Source organism: Scardinius erythrophthalmus (assembly GCF_964197995.2).
Source record: "Scardinius erythrophthalmus genome assembly, chromosome: 16".
Lineage (NCBI taxonomy): Eukaryota > Metazoa > Chordata > Actinopteri > Cypriniformes > Leuciscidae > Scardinius > Scardinius erythrophthalmus.
In genome coordinates this window covers 31,993,437-32,013,621 of record NC_138236.1, presented here as the reverse complement: position 1 = coordinate 32,013,621, position 20,185 = coordinate 31,993,437, and the positions used below count along the sequence as shown (strand labels likewise).

Below are 20,185 nucleotides of genomic sequence, written 5' to 3'. Positions count from 1 at the left end.
TCATATACTTACGCTTTTGTCACATCCATCGGCGTCTACCGTATTTTCTGGACTATAAGTCACACTTTTTTTCATAGTTTGGCTGGTCCTGCGACTTATAATCAGGTGCGACTTATATATAAAAATGAATTCAGACTGAGATGAACCAAGAGAAAACATTACCGTCTACAGCCGCGAGAGGGCGCTCTAGTTGGCGGAGTTGTTAGGAAGCGACACCAAGGGATGAAGAAAATGATTTGGAATGAGATCGCGGGAGCTTGGTGAACTTGTTTACTGGTAAATTTCTTGTTGGACTCGCTGGCTTATGTTAATTTAGCCTATTCAGCCTCCCAGGTATATGTTCTTTATGCTATTGTGTAGTAGCCTAGAAATCTAGACGCACCCTAGCGGCAGCAAAATGTATTTCGCAGCCAGGTACGTCTAGCATAAACCTTCTCGCTGCAAAAACCCAGATTGGGTCAGGCCAATCACGTTGTGTATAGAGTAGGCGGGGGCGGTCTTAACATACACTACAGAGTTGCGACGGTTACCTGGCTGCTGCTACTTGAAAACAAAGAATGACGGCTGCTGATGGAGAACAACGGTCTTTCGAATCGGCTTTGGCCGCGACTCTGGAGGACTTGGAGTTAAGTTTTTCTTTGAGAAAAGAGCAAAGAACGGCACTTAAGTCATTCTTAAAAAAAGGAAGATGTGTTCGTCGTTTTGCCGGCCAGATATGGCAAAAGTTGAATCTATCAACTAAGCTCCGCTGTTGGGAAAACGCTCTGGTTGGTTGAACGCTGTCCTACTGCGTGCAGAGGGAATTTGAAAGACAGCCGTTTATCCCGCCCCTCGGATTGAGCCGTGACTATGGTGAGTTTCCAGACCTAACATCTTGATGTAGGTCTGGCTTGCCAGGCTAATTGTGTAGCTGAATAACTGTTAATGTGTTGCGTTAACACACCGGACACCTATTCAGCCTGTTGTTCTGTGTGCTACTGTGTAGTTGAATAACTTGCCTATATTGATTAAATGTCTGTTCTTGGTCTTGGATTTTGTGAAATAAGTTTCTAAATAAATGCGACTTATAGTCCAGTGCGACTTATATATGTTTTTTTCCTCTTCATGACGCATTTTTTGACTGATGCGACTTATACTCCGGAGCGACTTATAGTCCGAAAAATACGGTACTACCAACGCACCTGGCACCCTTTAGCGTCAATATGAGACACACAGAGCTTTCCACTAACTCCAACGTAAACCCATCCGTGGTACTATTGGATGCCCAGGGCAACTTTGTCAGTCATCAACTCATTCCAATATAAACCGGATGATGGATAATGATATCCTTAATAAAAAATGTGCTTGATAATTCTACAAAACATTATGATAATGTTATGGACTTTTTTTTTTAATTATTTACCTTTTGATGCAGAGAAATAAAGGAATTTGTTCACATTTTTCGACAGATGCATGCTATTTTAATGTATTTTGTTTTAATATCCTCAACATTTTATAACATAACACGAATGTGCTTAATAATTCAACAACGCAATAGGATAATATAACAGTTATTATTTTCGATCATGTAGATCATTTAGATCAGTTAGTGGAAAGCTCTGTGCATCTCATATTGACGCTAAAGGGTGCCATGTGCGTTGGAAGTAGACGCCGACGGATGTGACAAAAGCGTTAGTATATGACGCCCTGGGAATGAGAACGGGTTGCGCAGTCGGACTGAGGTGACTGATGGATGCATCTGTGGTCTGGTGTTCTGGTGACATACTGCTCTGACACACAGAGTCCAAATGCAGCTTTATTTGAGGCTAATCCAGAATACAGGCAAGGAACCTGTCAGAACCACAGGGCAAAACAATCAAAAGGCCGAAAAAAATGCAAACAGGGAAAATCCAAGAATCCAGACACAACAATCAAAATAAATACAGGAAATCAAAGACAGAATGCTCAGAATTGTAGTGTAACACTACAAGACTTTGCAAAGAATGAATGAATAAACCAGCTATTTATAGATAGAGATAACAAGGGTAATGCCACATAGGTGGAAGAGATAAAACAATAATGAGCATGGGTTATGGGAAATGTAGTCCATAGCGGAATGGCACTGGTCTGGTCTGGTCTGCCCTCTGGTGGATATTCTGGGCACTCCAGCTGGTGAGAGTTATTAACAGCAATCATTGGACACAAAGAGACTCCAGTGCAAGATGGTGAAATGTGTTTTGTTTACAAACAGAACAGTGTTGCTTTGCCAAAACATCTGTGGATGTTTCACCCACTCAGAAAATACAGGGAAAATGCATAGTGAGGAAAAAATTCATCTGGTGTTATATTTTCACCCCCTCCAAAATGTGTTCCAGCAGTCGAGAGGATTTATTGATGGCACAGCTGCTTCGGACAATGAGACAATGCCAATGGGAACTCACACCACAAGCCAAAGCAATAAGATAATGTTTTTAACATTGCACATCTCTATGATTACAGTTTCAGGATCAGAACAAGGAGAGCCATAAAGCACTCCATGTACCCGCATTATTTCAGATGAGGGGCTGTTCACAGGGTTCACTAGTAACTCTTGTTCCTTGCTGTAACAAAGGTAATGATACACGGGCCAACTTTTTTGAGCAATGTTGTCGAGCAATTTTGCTTGGACACCCGTTGAGAATGGGCAACAAATTTCTATCTGGATAATTTAGATAGGTTGTGGACTCTGTCTCACCTGGTTGCCCGTTGACGGCACCATTGCCCAGCAACATTGCTCAAAAAGTTGCCTCGTGAATCAACCCCTAAGACATTTTTCAAGAACACATTTAAATTTATGCATCTGGCATAAACACTTTTATCAGTTCTTGCTTGTTGGTGAATCAAACCCATGACCTTCGCGTCTATTGCGATCTCAAAATTCCGGCCAGTTGATAATACCTAGAATATCAAGATCGACTGCTGGCAGTAGATCCTTTTCCTATTTAGCACCAAAACTTTGGAACAGTCTTCCTAACATTGTCCGGGAAGCAGACACACACTGACAGTTCAAAGCTAGACTAAAAACATCTCTTTAACCTAGTATACACAACACATTATAGACTTCTATAATTCAATATTAGGCTGCATAGTTTAGGTCAGCCGGAACCGGGAACACTTCCCATAAATCCTGATGTACTCGTTACATCATAAGAAGATAATACGCTATTAGCGTCTACTCTAATATTAGTCTCTCTATTTATCCCGAGGTTAGCTGCAGTCTGCCGGATCCAGGGCATATCCAGATCTGATGAAGGACCTGTGCCTGGATGCGACGACAACACAGTCCTGAAGTGTCAACTAGTCTCCCCCCTGTGAAGGCCTCCTTCCCTTCTCTTTACCTCTCTTTACAGATAGTACGTTGTCGGGATGATTCCGGTTTGCGTGGCTACGCGGAAGGGATAGAAATTCTGTATTATAAATTTTAAGGCAAGACAAGTAGTTTGTTGAGGGTTGGTTTGTAGGGAAGGACTACACGCCTGCACACATATATTCAAACGCGAATACCTATAGACTGAACTCTTAATATGCATGTGCACACCATCAGCGTTCTCACGGGTTCGTGTTTTTGAAGTTTGCGCAGAAAGAACTTAAGAGTTTTTTGTTAAAACGGTGTTGTGTTAGCGGCCCCTAAGTTAATAACTAATGATCGTTGCGACTGAAGTGAATCAATCAAAACTAACTTTAGCTGGACAATAACTTTATTTTTGAGCTGCTGTAAAGCCAAAACAATCTCTGTTACTTTAATTTCCTATTATCAATGTAAAGCCGCTTTGGAACAATCTACATTGTTAAAAGCGCTATATAAATGAAGATTTGACTTGACCTTGGTAGTGCTAGTGTCATGCTCTGCTACAGGAAAGCTGTATTCACTAGGGATGGACATCTTTGTAATTTTAACTGCTCAAAAATCATCTCACCATTTTTAACATCTAACAGCATGAAGACTGCATTTGTAGGTCCCCTGCACTCTCTTTGATGCCATCAGTCCGTGCATCCACTTTCCATCCTCTGGAAACTCAATGCAAAAGTCACTCTGTATCTTTATCTGCAAAAGCAACTCAAATGGACAACAAAGCACCACCCAATACACCACTGTAACTAACCACAAAATAAAAAATAAACTGGAATTAATGGGATTGATTGCTGCCATCTCATATTCACAGCTCCTAAGCGATGTTGACATTGTTCCAGTAATGTACACAGAAGAATCCAGGCATTTTGACTCCAGAACGTTTATTTGAACGGGCACAAATCCGGTTTAAAGGCAGCGATTCAGCAGACTTATTCAGGCTTGTCTGAGTGAACAGCCTCCATCAGAGTCATGACAGGACAGGAGGCCTGTGGCCATTAAATACTTGTATTTCTGGAAGAGAAAAGTTTGTGTTAATCTGACCTTTCTTTTATAGCAACACTGAACTTCTCCAAAAATTCATTCCAGCTGCTTCAGGCTCCAGTAAACAAGCTGCCTGCAATCTCACCTCACCCCTCCCACACCGCTGTAAAATACAACAGCTGTGAAATCAGAAATCTGGTACGGTGACCGGGAGGGGACATGCTCGGATCACTTTGCTTTGTCGTTGCCATGACATATTAACCCTCTGAGGTTGGCAAACGCGCAAACTTCACATTGTAGCACTATAAACTTAAATTACTCCGTCATTTATGGTCATACAGAAAAAAGAAATATAAAAAAAGAATCTGTGATATTTTGACTTTTATGTATGTGTCCACTTACAATCAAATCAAAACATTGTGCTTTTGTAAAATAAAGAAAATAAACAAGGTGTGCGTTCTGCCTCTCCGTCGCGGTGAACTTTTTTTTCTTGAGCACGTCTATCAACAAACAAAACTCAGCGAATACTTGTCACACATGAGCCATATACCTTTATAAACATTTAAGTGTGTACTTTTAAATGATCGGATTCAACCTGAAAACAAATATTCTCTGTTTAAGTAATTTGTATAAAACCAACAAGATGTCCAGCTTCTCAAACGCTTCCTAATTATTTTTAATTTGAACACGCCCACTCGCGCAAAAGAGATTGACATGCAAATCTCCACATGGAACGCGAACGCGCTCGTTACCTCAGAAACAAAACACCAAAACACTTCACAAGTCTCTGCTTTTCGTCGAGTTTGAAAGACGCGCCGTGAGCTTACATTGGATTTAGGCTACCTCAGAAGAAGAAGAACGCGATTTGAAGACAAGAAAGATGTAAGGTAAGAAATTCTTACATATTAGTTTGTTATTGTTGCGTAAATTTCACATTGTAGTTGAACTGTTGCTAGATATATGGTGAATATTATAATATTTAGACCCGTGTTTACTGTTACTGTGTTTGTGGATATCTGCTCAAATGTAGATATGTATATGGTAACCATAATGTTTTATATTTTGGATCATGGTCGCGTTTGAAAAGCACCAAACGGCTTCATGTTTTTACTATTATCTCAATTCATATCATCATAAAGAATGGAAACATTTGAAGTAATATGATAATCAATATATTTTTCTCTAGCTTAGATGTTACTCAAATATTTTGGAAGATTTATAGGCTGCTATAGGTTATTGTTATTATTATTTTATGCAGCACTGCGCATAGCCTATGCCTACAAGGCACAACAAACCTGGTGTACATTATATTATATATTGTTGGAAACATTTATGTTGTGTGTGTGTGTGTGTGTGTGTGTGTGTGTGTGTGTGTGTGTGTGTGTGTGTGTGTGTGTGTGTGTGTGTGTGTGTGTGTGTGTGTGTGTGTGTGTGTGTGTGTGTGTATTCTGTGAATTTTAAAAAGCAATTTTAACCAGAAAAATCTAAAATTTATTCCCAAAATCGTGCAGGCCTTTCTCTTGATATCAGTATGTTCACTTTTTTTTTTTTTTTTCAGGGCCCAGATGCCACTCCTGCTGACTTCAACATTCACATGTGTCTCTGTACATGAACATGGTAAACTGAAAATCAAACACCTTGGAAATGAAAGGTATGTACAATGTTTTTAGGAATGGCACAAAGGTCTCTGTCTTTGGATCATTCTGTTTTCAATAAGTGCTTTTTTGTCATTTGTTGTGTATCTTTGGATTATGTTGTGTTGTAAATAAATCCAAAAAATCTAAAAGCCATTCTTTTTTAAATCTTCTCATTCTTTGTGCAAGGTTGCTCAGAATGATAGGGCCTGATAGCTCCTAATAGGGCTGTTAGGGGAGGGTCTTAGTCTTTCTCAGGTGTGAAAAGCTTACATATTAATGAGCTCCCATAAAGCTTTTTCACACAAAACACGTCGTAAAATTTTTAAATCAATATATTGTCTTATCTGAATGAGCAGTCAGGGTGATTTTCACAGTTTTAGAGCAAATATTCTAGGCTACGTCATACAATTTTCAAAAGTCTTGTGAAGGAATAATCAGTATGGGTTTCAATGACCTTATTTCAGTGAGATTTTTTTTTTTGTATTTTCACAAACCACGCATAAATGTCATTATCTCAAAACAACAAACTTTTACACACATGCTGCTGATATATTATTGTAGCAGAGTTTGTGCTGAATACAGTGTAATTAGACTTTAGCCATGAAAATATCACAAGTAACAGAAATAAGCACAAATGTCAGAGCATGTCAGAACACCTCCAGGGCCCAGAAAACAGCTCAGACCCCAGAGGGTTAACTCATGGAAACCTGATAATATGTGGTGGCCACGAGATATTAATTTGTAGGAATGTCATATTAACCTGTGGGAATGTCGTGACCATGAGACCATTTTGTCGAGGTAACGAAATTCTTATATTGTGGCCATGTGATGTGCCTCGATATTCAATGTTGAGGGAATGACATTTTTCTTGTGGCCACGATTTCTTATGTTGAGGGAACAACTATTTCTCATGACCACGAGTTTAATGAGTAAACAAACATGTGTGACCATAGCAACTTTGGATTATCAGAAATGGATAGGCCTATTATTAATGCATTAATATTTATATTGAATTAAGGATGACAAAAAATTGTGTGGAATTAAAGGAGCATTCCACCTGTGGGAACATTAATCTTTATTGAAACTGGGTCATATACAGTGAGGAAAATAAGTATTTGAACACCCAAATGCAAGTTCTCCCACTTAGAAATCATGGAGGGGTCTGAAATTGTCGTCGTAGGTGCATGTCCACTGTGAGAGACAATCTAAAAAAAAAAAATCCAGAAATCACAATGTATGATTTTTTTAACTATTTATTTGTATGATACAGCTGCAAATAATTATTTGAACACCTGTCTATCAGCTAGAATTCTGACCCTCAAAGACCTGTTAGTCTGCCTTTAAAATGTCCACCTCCACTCCATTTATTATCCTAAATTAGATGCACCTGTTTGAGGTCGTTAGCTGCATAAAGACACCTGTCCACCCCATACAATCAGTAAGAATCCAACTACTAACATGGCCAAGACCAAAGAGCTGTCCAAAGACACTAGAGACAAAATTGTACACCTCCACAAGGCTGGAAAGGGCTACGGGGAAATTGCCAAGCAGCTTGGTGAAAAAAGGTCCACTGTTGGAGCAATCATTGGAAAATGGAAGAAGCTAAACATGACTGTCAATCTCCCTGGGACTGGGGCTCTATGCAATATCTCACCTCGTGGGGTCTCAATGATCCTAAGAAAGGTGAGAAATCAGCCCAGAACTACACGGGAGGAGCTGGTCAATGAAAAGAGCTGGGACCACCGTTTCCAAGGTTACTGTTGGTAATACACTAAGACGTCATGGTTTGAAATCATGCATGGCACGGAAGGTTCCCCTGCTTAAACCAGCACATGTCAAGGCCCGTCTTAAGTTTGCCAATGACCATTTGGATGATCCAGAGGAGTCATGGGAGAAAGTCATGTGGTCAAATGAGACCAAAATAGAACTTTTTGGTCATAACTCCACTAAACGTGTTTGGAGGAAGAAGAATGATGAGTACCATCCCAAGAACACCATCCCTACTGTGAAGCATGGGGGTGGTAGCATCATGCTTTGGGGGTGTTTTTCTGCACATGGGACAGGGCGACTGCACTGTATTAAGGAGAGGATGACCGGGGCCATGTATTGCGAGATTTTGGGGAACAACCTCCTTCCCTCAGTTAGAGCATTGAAGACGGGTCGAGGCTGGGTCTTCCAACATGACAATGACCTGAAGCACACAGCCAGGATAACCAAGGAGTGGCTCTGTAAGAAGCATATCAAGGTTCTGGCGTGGCCTAGCCAGTCTCCAGAGCCTGACACCACACAGACACAGACATACTTTTCCTCGTAGTTCTGAAAGACGGTATTTTAAGTTGGCCATAACCTCTCAAATTGTAACTGCTATCTCTTTTTATAAATAATTTTTGAATATTTGCTGGTAGTAGGACCCAATTTGCTTTATACACTAATTGTGCAGTATAAAAATCAATTAAGTCCATAAATTTAAGCCCATAAATTTAAGCATGTTGCTTTGTAAAAACAGTATATTTGTATGTTCGAGGTATCCTACCTTGTGAATAGCTCTGATTGCTCGTTTTTAGAGCAATTTGGTAGTTTTAATTTGACTCCGCCCACGGAGAGCGCGCACTATTCAAACGCAAATGTGAGGCGATCCTGCAACGCCCACATCAGCTGGACAACACACACCGCGAGTTCACTTTCAGACTCATGTACTTTACGACGCTGTGAGGAATAATACTATCTTGATAATAATCCTGGAAAATTTACCTCAGAAGTTCTGGAAGTTTCATTTCGAGGAGCAACAGATCCAGCTGAGGAATAGGTCAGTTCTATGCTTTGTTCTAATCGCAAGTGTCTGTACACGCAAAAACAGCTGCTACAACAAAGTGTAGCTACAACAGCTGGCACAAATACTGTTTCAAAATGAATCGCGTTTCTGTGTGTGAATGAATGAACAGCTTTTAGCAAACTCTATTGCTATACTAAGATGAGTAAAAAACGACTACAAAAATCGGATAGATTATAAAGTTTTTACTGTAAAATACTGCCACATCAAATAAGCTTGTAATGTTGCCAATTTCTGCTCATGTGATATATATATATATATATATATATATATATATATATATATATATATATATATATATATATATATATATATATATATATATATATATATATATATATATATAGTACCAGTCAAAAGTTTGGAAACATTACTATTTTTAATGTTTTTGAAAGAAGTCTCTTATGCTCATCAAATGTTGCAGTAAATGTTGCAGTAATGTTATGCTGCAGTAAAAAAAAAAAAAAAAAAAAAGCTAATATTATGAAATATTATTACAATTTAAAATAATGGTTCTCTTTTTTAATATACTTTAAAATGTAATTTATTTTTGTGATGCAAAGCTGAATTTTCATCAGCAAGTACTCCAGTCTTTGGTGTCTTATGATCCTTCAGAAATCATTCTAATATGCTGATTTATGATCAATGTTGGAAACAGTTGTGCTGCTTAATATTTTTTTTATAACCTGAGATACTTTTTTCAGGATTATTTGATGAATAAAAAGTTAAAAAGAACTGTATTTATTTAGAATAGAAATCTTTTGTAACAATATACACTACCGTTCAAAAGTTTGGGAACAATAACTATTTTTTTTTTAAAGAAATTAGTACTTTAATTCAACAAGGATGCGTTAAATTGATAAAAGGTGATGGTAACGATTTATATTGTTAGAAATGTTTTTATTTTGAATAAATGCTGTTTTTATGAATAAATGCTGTTAACGTTTTACTCAATGAATCCTGAAAAAAGTATTCCAAAAAAATATATTAAACAGCACAACTGTTTCCATCATTGATAATAACTGAGTATCAAATCATCATATTAGAATGATTTCTGAAGGATCATAAGACACCAAAGACTGGAGTACTTGCTGATGAAAATTCAGCTTTGCATCACAAAAATATATATGTGTTTTGTCAAAAATAATCAACTAAGATGTTACAGTGTTTGTTCCAATGTAGGCAATATTCAAACTAATGAATACTTAACTTTGAAATACGTATGATAAAATTTATTTTTACAAAGAAAGATTACACTGGAAATATTGTTAAAATTTTAATTGTTGTAATTGTATAACCTTTTTAATAAAATAGCTAAAATATATACAAGGATAGATGTAAACAAAAACTTAAAAGTTCAATAAGCCTTCTCTTTAAATATTTTTTATTGTGTTTTATTAGTGACACATTTGGGTAGAGAATATATTCCAAAACTTTCTGAAAATACAGCATGAGAATTAACTGCACAATTACTAGAAATGTTTACCTTGGATATCATACAATTTGCAAGCACAATTTGTGAAAAAAAAAACAACAACTGTTTCCAACTGTGAACCAATTTTATATATATATATATATATATATATATATATATATATATATATATATATATATATATATATATATATATATATATATATATATATATATATATATATATATATATATATATATATATATATATATATATATATATAATTGGTTCACAGTTGGAAACACAGTTGTTTTTTTATATATATATATATAATCCTTGCACACCTGAATGAAAGGCTCAATATGGGTGTGAACTTCTCAGGTGTGAACCACTAAATATTCATATTACGCCCATCCGCATATTGCCTTTCCAAACTAAAAGTGTTTCACAAATTTTAAATCAATGTATTGTTTTATGTGAATGATTAGGCAGGATGATTTTCACATCATTTTGAAGAAAACGACGACATCAATTAGTCAAAAGTCTTGTTGAAACATATTTGGTATGTGTTTTGTGGCCTTATTTCAGAAACTTTCATTTTTAGTGTTTTCAATAACCATGCATAAACATTATTCTCTCAAAAATGAAAACATGTACATACATGTTGCTCACATATTATGGTTACCCTGTTTGTGCTAAATAGAGTGTAATTACACCTTTGCCATTAATATGTTTATAAGCAACTGAAAAAAGCACAAATGTCAGGGCATGTCAAAACATCTCAAGGACCCCCAAAACACCTCAGACCCCAGAGGGTTAAGGCTCAGTGCTAGGAAGGTTGCTTTTCATCCTGTAATGTACATGCTACCCTTCGGAGATATCATTAGGAAACATGACGTGCCAGTTTTCACTGTTATGCTATTGATACTCAGCTCTATATTTCTTCACGGCACAACCAATGACATGACCATGACACATACCAATTCACAAAACAAAGCATATTTGATTTTAAAAAAATGGATGACTAATAATTTCCTACTACTAAATTAAGAAAAAATAAAAGAAAAAAATTGGAGGTTTTAATCATTGGACCAAAAACTTTGACATGTAATAACCTGCAATACTGTCTAACACTCCATGGATGTTCAGTCAAGTCTTTGTCATCAGTTAGGGACCTGGGTGTGCTCCTTAATGGCAATCTTTCTATTGAAAGCCACATTTCTAGTATTTGTAAAACTGCATTATTCCATCTTAAAAATATCTCTAAATTATGACATTTGATCAAAATGTCACATTTTAGGCTAAATTGTTGTAATTCTTTACTGGGTGGTTGTCCTGCAAGCTCAATAAACAAACTCCAGCTGGTCCAAAATGCAGCAGCTAGAGGTCTTACTAGAACCAGGAAGTATGACCATATTAGCCCGGTAAACACATGCACCGGTTGTACACATTTTAAAATCTTGCTGATTACTTCTAAAGCCCTGAATGGTTAAGCTTCTCAGTACTTGAGCGAGCTCATATCGCTTTATAGTCCTTCACGTCCACTGTGGTCTCTTCTGGCCAGTTGATAATAACTAAAATATATAAAAATCAACTGTGGCCGGTAGATCCTTTTCCTAGTTAGCACCTAATTCTGGACCTATGCCTTCCTAGTGTTGTTCGGTAGGCAGACACACACACACTTCCAGTTTAAATCCAGATCGAAGGCCCATCTCTTTAACCTAGCATACACAACACATTATATTACACATTTCTATCATTCAAATCCCTTAACTGATTGTTAGGGTGCATAAATTAGATAAACCGGAACCGGGAACACTTCCCATAACATCTGAATGTACTTGTTACATCGTAAGAGAAATGGCATCTATGCTAATATTAGTCTGTATGTCTCATTCTAATACTGAGGTTGCCAAAGTCAGCTGGATCCGGTCCGTATTGGGACCAGATGGTAGGCCTGCACCTAGAGACGAACACAACACTGCCCTGAATGTCAGTGGAGAACACAATAACTAGACAAGCCCTAGAGACAGATCCCTTGCGAAGACCTCATCGACTCGACAGCCATCGGCACAGATCCTCAGCCAAGACCATGAGAACAAGACAAGTCCCTGCAGAGACCCCTATGGCCAGCTCCAACTCTGCCTCTCTCCATATGCTGGCCTTTGTATCCTGATCTTCAAGCAGAAAGAACTGGATGAAATATCCTGAATGCTATCAATCCACAATCTTATGCAATCTGAAATCCTAAATCACACCATGTTTGTTCGTTTGGCCAGAGAAGTACTGGTCCCCAGACTGAGCCTGGTTTCTCCCAAGGTTTTTTTCCCCCCATTCTGTCACTTGATGGAGTTTGGGTTCCTTGTCACTGTCACCTTTGGCTTGCTTAGTTAGGGACACTTCATATTTAGAAATATTATTGATTTGATTACACTGACAATATTGGATGAAAATTTAACTGAGCTGGATGATGGCATCAGTGTTTTTTTCCAGAGCTGCTTTAAAGCTGAATTGAACTCATTTCATAATTGATGAAATTTAGTTTCAGTTATTGAACTGAATCAATACTGAACTTCAGCTGAACAATGTCTCTATTGGTTCTCTGTTTGCATTATTGATCATTACTTTTCTGTGTATCACTATAAAGCTGCTTGAAACAATTTGTTTTGTATAAAGTAGGATATAAATAAAGGTGATTTGACTTTTTTTCCCATGTGTAATACTGTAAATATGCATGCTTTAAAGAAATACACTGTATAAAGTGCTATATAATTAAATGTGACTTGACATGACCAGAGTGCCAAATTGAAATGTTTGTGCAAACATATCCACATTGCTAGGATCAGATGCTTTCTTAACGGATGTTATCTCACTTCTGTCATTTCCATTGTGTGTTTATTTTGCTATTGAGAGGAAAGCGTGCAGCACATTCATCTAAATGTCACTCTCAGCAGTATGGCTGGATGGGGCGTCAGGACGTTCGCTAACAGTATACCGCTGGTCACGTATATGTTGCATTTTCTTAGAATTACACTCTTCACTGTGGTTTCCTAACCAGACGCAATGTGATAAGATTCCAGCAACAAGCAATTTGTCTGTCCACAACAGACAACAAAATCAATGACAAATCCAATCAGAAGAGTGTGTGGGCATAATCACATTAATGAAGAATTAAACCATTTTAAAACCATTCAAAATACATACTCATTGATTAATATCCTTTTTCATGAAATATACTTTTAACGCACACTGATGGATCCTTTACAATAAAACCAGAAACATGTTTGAAAGTAAAGAGTCAATTGTGATGTCAGGTTGACATATTGACTGCATGTTTAATTTTAATCTGAAGAGAACACTTATTAATGTCTGTGTGCTGTTGTTCACATTAGACAGACATGCATCAGTCCCGTCAGACCAACACAAAACGTATCGTCTTTCATCTATCATGGTCAACAAGATGTCTGAGCCAAAAGTAAACGTGTCACACATCCGTACACACAACAGTGGAAGGAATGAAGAGGAGCTCTGTAACGCCTCCGTCACTGCGGTGAGAGATCTGAGGTCTGAGACTCTGATAAGAGACTGAATGACAGATGGGGTGTCCAGCTGAGAGAGAGAAACCTCACACAAAAAGCTCTCTATCTACACAGCCTTTAAATGTCAGGCCTGATGTCAGAGGTACCTGAAAAGCTAATTAAAAGCCACTCTGGAGTCGACTAATGATAGACTGACACTGAGGTGGCATCAGAAATGAGCTCTGTTCTTGTTTGAGCTGATAACCATCAGACATAGATGCAAATGAAATAAGAGATCTGAAATCTGAGTTCACCCCACACAGCTGTATACAAACACGTTTTATTTTAACAGAGCGGCAGTCCTGTTTATCTTCATCTAACGGCACTTGTGACTGAACAGAAGGGTTGAAAAGACCCACTTCACATATTTGATTGATTCACTTGAAAGCTAAATGGCATTTATATAAATTGCATTTTCTAGCTTTTAAGTTGCATTTAATATCAACGTATTGATTTTTCGCTAGAAAACACTGCATAATTTTATTTTATTTTATTTATGTAAAACACCATTATATATTTAAAAAGACTGTTAGCAGTCTGTAGTGTAGTGTAGTGTTCAAACTACTTTTTGAAAAGAGCAGTGTGACTGTAGCTGATGTGTTGCAAATGAGTAACTACAGTTCACTGCTGATGTTTATATAAGCTAATGTATGTGGGTTTGAGTGTTCCTGTGAAATAGGGCTGTGCCGGTTAATTTGACAACCACATCACCGCGGTGGCAGAACACCACTGCAGTGGCTGAGTAGCACTGGCCCACCAAAACACATTTTTTTTGTACGTGAATGCTGTTTTAGGTGAATATTGCCATGAGTGAAGCACAAAGCTTTGTTTACTAAAGAAATAATAGGTTAGCAATTAAATGTTACATTGCACCCATAGAAACATTTAGATTCGTGCAGAATGAGAAAGGTACGTGAGGCCATAAATTTAAGCTTTGTCTGCTTTGTATTATGTTTAGCGATCTGGTCACCCGATTATCAGTGAATTTAACAATATTCCATTGGACATGGAATATTCTGTCTCTTTTCCCAAATCTTCACTCATTTGCACAGGGGATTATAAACATTTCTTCCTTTGGTTCGCTTTTAATGTGTCCTACATCGATTTTTCTACTTTACCACAGTAAAAATGCGAATATAATAAGCCTGATACCTTTTTGCTTGGACATCAAATTCTATTTAACAGTTTGTGCTTGTTATTATGGTAAGACACGTCAAGTTTATTTGTATAGCGCATTTCACACACGCCTGAGATTTTAGTTTTGCTTTCTCTGGCAGCACAAAATCAAACATAGCCTAAATGTCTTGACATTACGGAAGATAAAATTCGCACTTCAGACCTTTACAAGTGTCAGTTGCTTGGAACATCAGGAGAAAACATGAAGACTGTCTCTTTCCTGCTCGTGTCCCACATACCTCTCAAAGCGCAGAGTGGTAGGCTATATGACGCATCTTTGTCTGGAAATATAAAACAAATGTTTTTTAAATAATAAGTAAATATACTTATATTATTTAGGTTACCAATTACTGATATTTATTTCAATGTTTTACAGGCTGTAGTGTAGTGTTTTACTGACGTACGTAAGTGCTAAAATAAACACACAAGTACTTGATTTTACAAGACCCCCTAACCCCCATACCCCACAAACACCACCGTGTCACCGCCAGTAGTTGGTCCATTAGCAGCGAGGTGGTAAAAAGCTGCCACCATCACAGCCCTACTGTGTTCACACTACAGGATTTTAAGACCGATTTAAGTCTGATTTGCACGTCAACAAGCTTGTTGACAGGTCGGGCTGTGATCGGGGGCAAATCAGCGGGTGATCAGCATGCGCCAATATTTATATGTGAACTACTCAACGACACATCAAAGAGGCTTTCCGACACCACACCGACGCCAGCATGATAAATATCTGTCGCTGTTGGTCGATTCGACATCCAGTGGTCTCAAGTGTCGAGAAGAGCTACAGCCAATGAGACAGAAAGGCATGGGTTGAGGTCACAGGAACAAAAACAGCAGTAGCAACATGGCTTCAAGAAATGAAGCAACATGGATTTTTTCCTCCTTCTGGGTTTTCAAACAGCTGGCAGCACTAATTTCTTCCCAAAATCCATTTTCAAATAAATAACTCCTGTTTGTATAAAAAACTCTTAACTGTCAAAAGAACAAGGAAAATGTGAATTCTCAATTCAAATTTTCCTTGATCTTTTAACAGTTAAGAGTTTATTACAGTATAAAAATACCCTGCAAGTTTTTAAAACTCAAAACTTCCTTGTTATTCCAAAAAGAAATATAATGCTTTAAGAGAGATTTCCACATGTAATGCTGGCTATTTCATATGGAAAAATGTCAGCCAATCACATCAGGGGGCATTTACATTGAAGTATCACACAGACACGCCCCTTCAAAAAGAGCATTCAAATCAGAGGCTAAAATTAGAGTAGGATAAACGCCTTTTATTTCTAAATTATGACAATTTTCTGACAAACATGAGGGCACAGAAGGCCTGCATAAAACATTATAAAATAATAAAATAATCCAGTTCATGACCTCTTTAACAGACTTCACTCCCTTCTATAGCTCTGTGATGGAAGCCCTGGAATGTCTTCTCTTTGTCAAGACCAGATGAAATATGTGTATAGATGAAAAGCCACTGTCCTTGAACCGGTTTATTTTTTTTACCCTCTAGACCAGGGCTATTCAATTGACGGCCCGTGGGCATTTTATTTTTTTTATAACAGATTCATTCTATGTTTATGGGTTTGGTGACATCAAGGCTCAGGAAAAAAAAATATGAATAATATAAACTATTACTGTTTTTTTTTTTTTTTTTTTTTTTTTTTGTGAAATGTAGATCTTCAGTTGTAACACAGCTTAGTTTTGCCTTCATATTCAAATGCACATTCGTCCCAGCAGCAGTTGAGTCAGATACCTTATCAGGACTGCAGTTTGACTGACCGAAGTGGTTCTTCATTTATGCCGAATTTATTCAAACATCATAGCCAGTCTTTAGTCTGGTTACCATAGCAATGAGCCATAATTATCTCATGAGCACAATGATAAACTCAATTTTATATGGTGAGGAGAGACGGCACACATCCACACAGAAAATTAGAACGGCTAATCTCTCATGAAAACCTGCTGCTTAACATAAGTGTCTGAGCGCTGGACTCAGAGCCACAGATTTATTTGCATGAACTTAAATATGTGTATAAGTAGTAGTTATGGCGGAAGTCTCCTGTGCCTATTGCTTCCCTAAACTTTTGTGTTTCCCCTCCAGATGACACCATCATGTTAACAGTGTGGTAAAAGTCAGCTGTAAAGTCAGTACCATGGCAGACAAAAAAATAAAATAAAATAACGGGCATAACTGTCTCAACTGTCTGTTTTGAGCATGTCCATTGATCAATGTTTATATGCAAATAAAAGCCTAAATTAAACCTGTTAATCATATAAAGTGATAGTGTCTCTTCAGAAGAATTGGACTAAACCACTAGATTCATATGGATTTATTCTACAATATCTTTATGAACATTTTAAAGCGTCAGAGCTTTGGGTGAATGGACTTTCAATGGAGGGACAGAAATCAGATTTTATCAAAATCACAAATCTTCATTTGGGTTTCGAAGATTAACAAAATCTCATGAGTTTGAAACAACATGGCAGTGAGTGATTGATGAAAATGTAAATTTTTGGATGAACAATCCCTGTTTGGCTGTTTGAGAAGAGCTCAGGGTCCTCCCATGAGGTTGCTCCTAAATTAACATCAGGCTAATAGTGAAGGGCTAGAGATCTTTAAGACAATATGTATGAGAAAGATAATTAATTTCCTTCAATAAACGACCTCAAACACACTACTAGCAGCTACACTTTGCTCCGACAGTATTTGTTGAGAAAATCCTCATGAGAAAGTCTTCAGTAATATACAAATTTCACTGTACAGAAAAACCCAGCAGAAAGTCACAAAGTCCCCAAACAGCATGTTCTCTTGCCAGGATGACTCTCCTCCACGTCTCGAGGTGTTACTATTTGCATCTCATTTGCTTCTAACTGGCACTAAGCAACGAGTTTCTAATTAAGCTACCGCCATGCTGGGGAATTTGTTGAATTCTGTCGAACAAACAGGCAGATTAGAAGCGGCAGACGCGAAGAGTGATGGACCTCTGGAGGCCTGCAAACGAGGGACAGACGGCACTCAGGTTTCTTCTGCAGCACTGACACCCTGGATGTCAATGATTAAGATGATAATCTGTCAGTGACACAAACAATATGACACTGATGAATACATAAAAATGGTCTATGGTGTGTTGAAAGCTCAGGTCTGGCTGTGAGTTCACTGAAGGTCATGTTCAGCAATGTAAAACTCATACGGTCAATGTGAACAAACTCTGCCAAACATCACACACAAGATCAGGATCACTGTGTGCTAAAACCACTAAGCAAAGCTGTTATGACAATGTGTTAGAGGCGTCCAGATGGACATTATTTGTGGCAGAATTACAGTAAAACTATGTATCTGTGTATGTTCTGGGGTCAATATTACCCATAACCCCTTGAAATATGCAAGCCGAGTTTTGACTACATCAAATTGCACTGTCATGATATTGTAATACTTATGCACTGGCTACATAGTGTGCTCGTAGTGTTAGAATGTTACCGTTGGATGTATAGCAACAGAAAGCTAATCGCATACTCGTAGGAACTATGAACAGTCACAGAAACACTGTGCATTGTATAACAGTAAATTCAACGTTTAAAAAAAAAAAAAAAAAAAAAAAAAAAATCAAATGCTGAGAGAAAACGCAACAATACGAACGAAGAAGAGAGAGTTTCATTCTAACCTTTATATTCCAATATTTCCATTCAGTATAAACTCGATAGTAGTACAGTTGGCAATACAAGGATGTGCAATGCTAAAGCTTTTATGTAAACAGGTTGCGTGCTGCGTTCATCCAATCAATGACACTGACACCACAAATATGCAAATAAGAACATTAACCCAGGGTTTAGGAATGTACATTGTAAAATGTCAGCTTATGAATACCCAGGACAATTGTTAACCCCGCATTAATTATGACCAATGGCAGACAGGGAGAGTGGCATCATTTTTGCAGTTCTGTTTGGTGACACTAATGGAACAGAGATCACACTCGTCCATCAGCAGAACATCATGTTGGGATTCAACCAGGGGCATGATAGACCAGATAAAAATATTCCAAAACTTTCTGAAAATACAATACGATAATTAACTGCACAATTACTAGAAATGTTTACCTTGGATATTATACAATTTGCATACATACAAAATTTGTGAAAAAATAAATAAAATAAATTCAAGACGTTTCCAACTCTGACTTTGAACCAATTCTGTAGAATGGCCCAGATATTCACCTACAATCCATTGTAATGTAGAAAACAAACTTGCAAATGGCTTCTTGTTTGTTAACAATGAAGCAATGATGAATGACTCTGCACTACAGGTAAATAACTATACAGTAGCCTATACATATATCCATAACTATCAAAAAAAGAGCATCAAAATATAATGTGGGGTTGTGCTCCAGTACTGATGAAACAATAAAAAACGCTTCTCGATTCAGCCACATCAGTCAAGGCTGTAGATCAGCCACTAAAGTCACCATTAGCAAAGAACCATCAGTGCCCGAGGAGGCTCATTCTTAATGAAAGAAACATGAACAGCTTAAACAATGCATCTATAATCCAGCAGTAAGTGTTGATGGCTTCATACTGTCATTACACCAAACATCAACAGGAATTCATTTTTATACAGTTTTTACAATTGAGGGACTTTTTTGGAGATTTTGAAAGGTTTAGCTCACTTATGGGTCCCCAAAATATGGTTAATTAGCTACAAATACACGCTACGTCAATGTGATCGCTCAGATGGAAACAGAATCCTCTGATGATTGTGAATTGTTCATGAATGTTTGTACGGCACACAGCTTACCCTGTATTGATGGAAATTATTTCAATCAGCGGGTTCTTTCTGATCTTGGGCAAATCCAGCCGCGCTCCTCCCAGTCGTTTCCCTTTCTCCTTCTTCTGACCCAGCAGACGCACAGAGTGACCTTGAACACAAACACAGCGTCACACACAAGGAATGGCACAGAATCATCATGCAGCAAGTCATGAATACAGATTGATGCCAAAGAGAATAAATGATTGTGTTCTATTCCAACATAATCACACATTAACTTTAGGCCACAAGAGACAGTCATTTCCCCAGAACACCAACAGCTGTTCAAGCCATGAGAGAGAGCGTCTGCTGCATGTTGACTGAGCCGAGAGCATAAGGACGAGAGAGAGAGAAAGGAGCGGACGGAGAAGATAATGAGACGTGGCCATGAATTATCC

General features: G+C 37.7%; 1 protein-coding gene across 1 annotated transcript in view; it reads right to left on the bottom strand.

Moving 5' to 3' along the window:
* cdkal1 (CDK5 regulatory subunit associated protein 1-like 1) overlaps positions 1-20,185 on the bottom strand; it is a 445,321-nt gene that overhangs the window by 276,418 nt on the left and 148,718 nt on the right. The window contains exon 7 of the mRNA XM_081388640.1: positions 19,779-19,899. Coding sequence (XP_081244766.1) covers positions 19,779-19,899 — 121 coding nt within the window. The remainder of the gene's footprint in view (positions 1-19,778; positions 19,900-20,185) is intronic.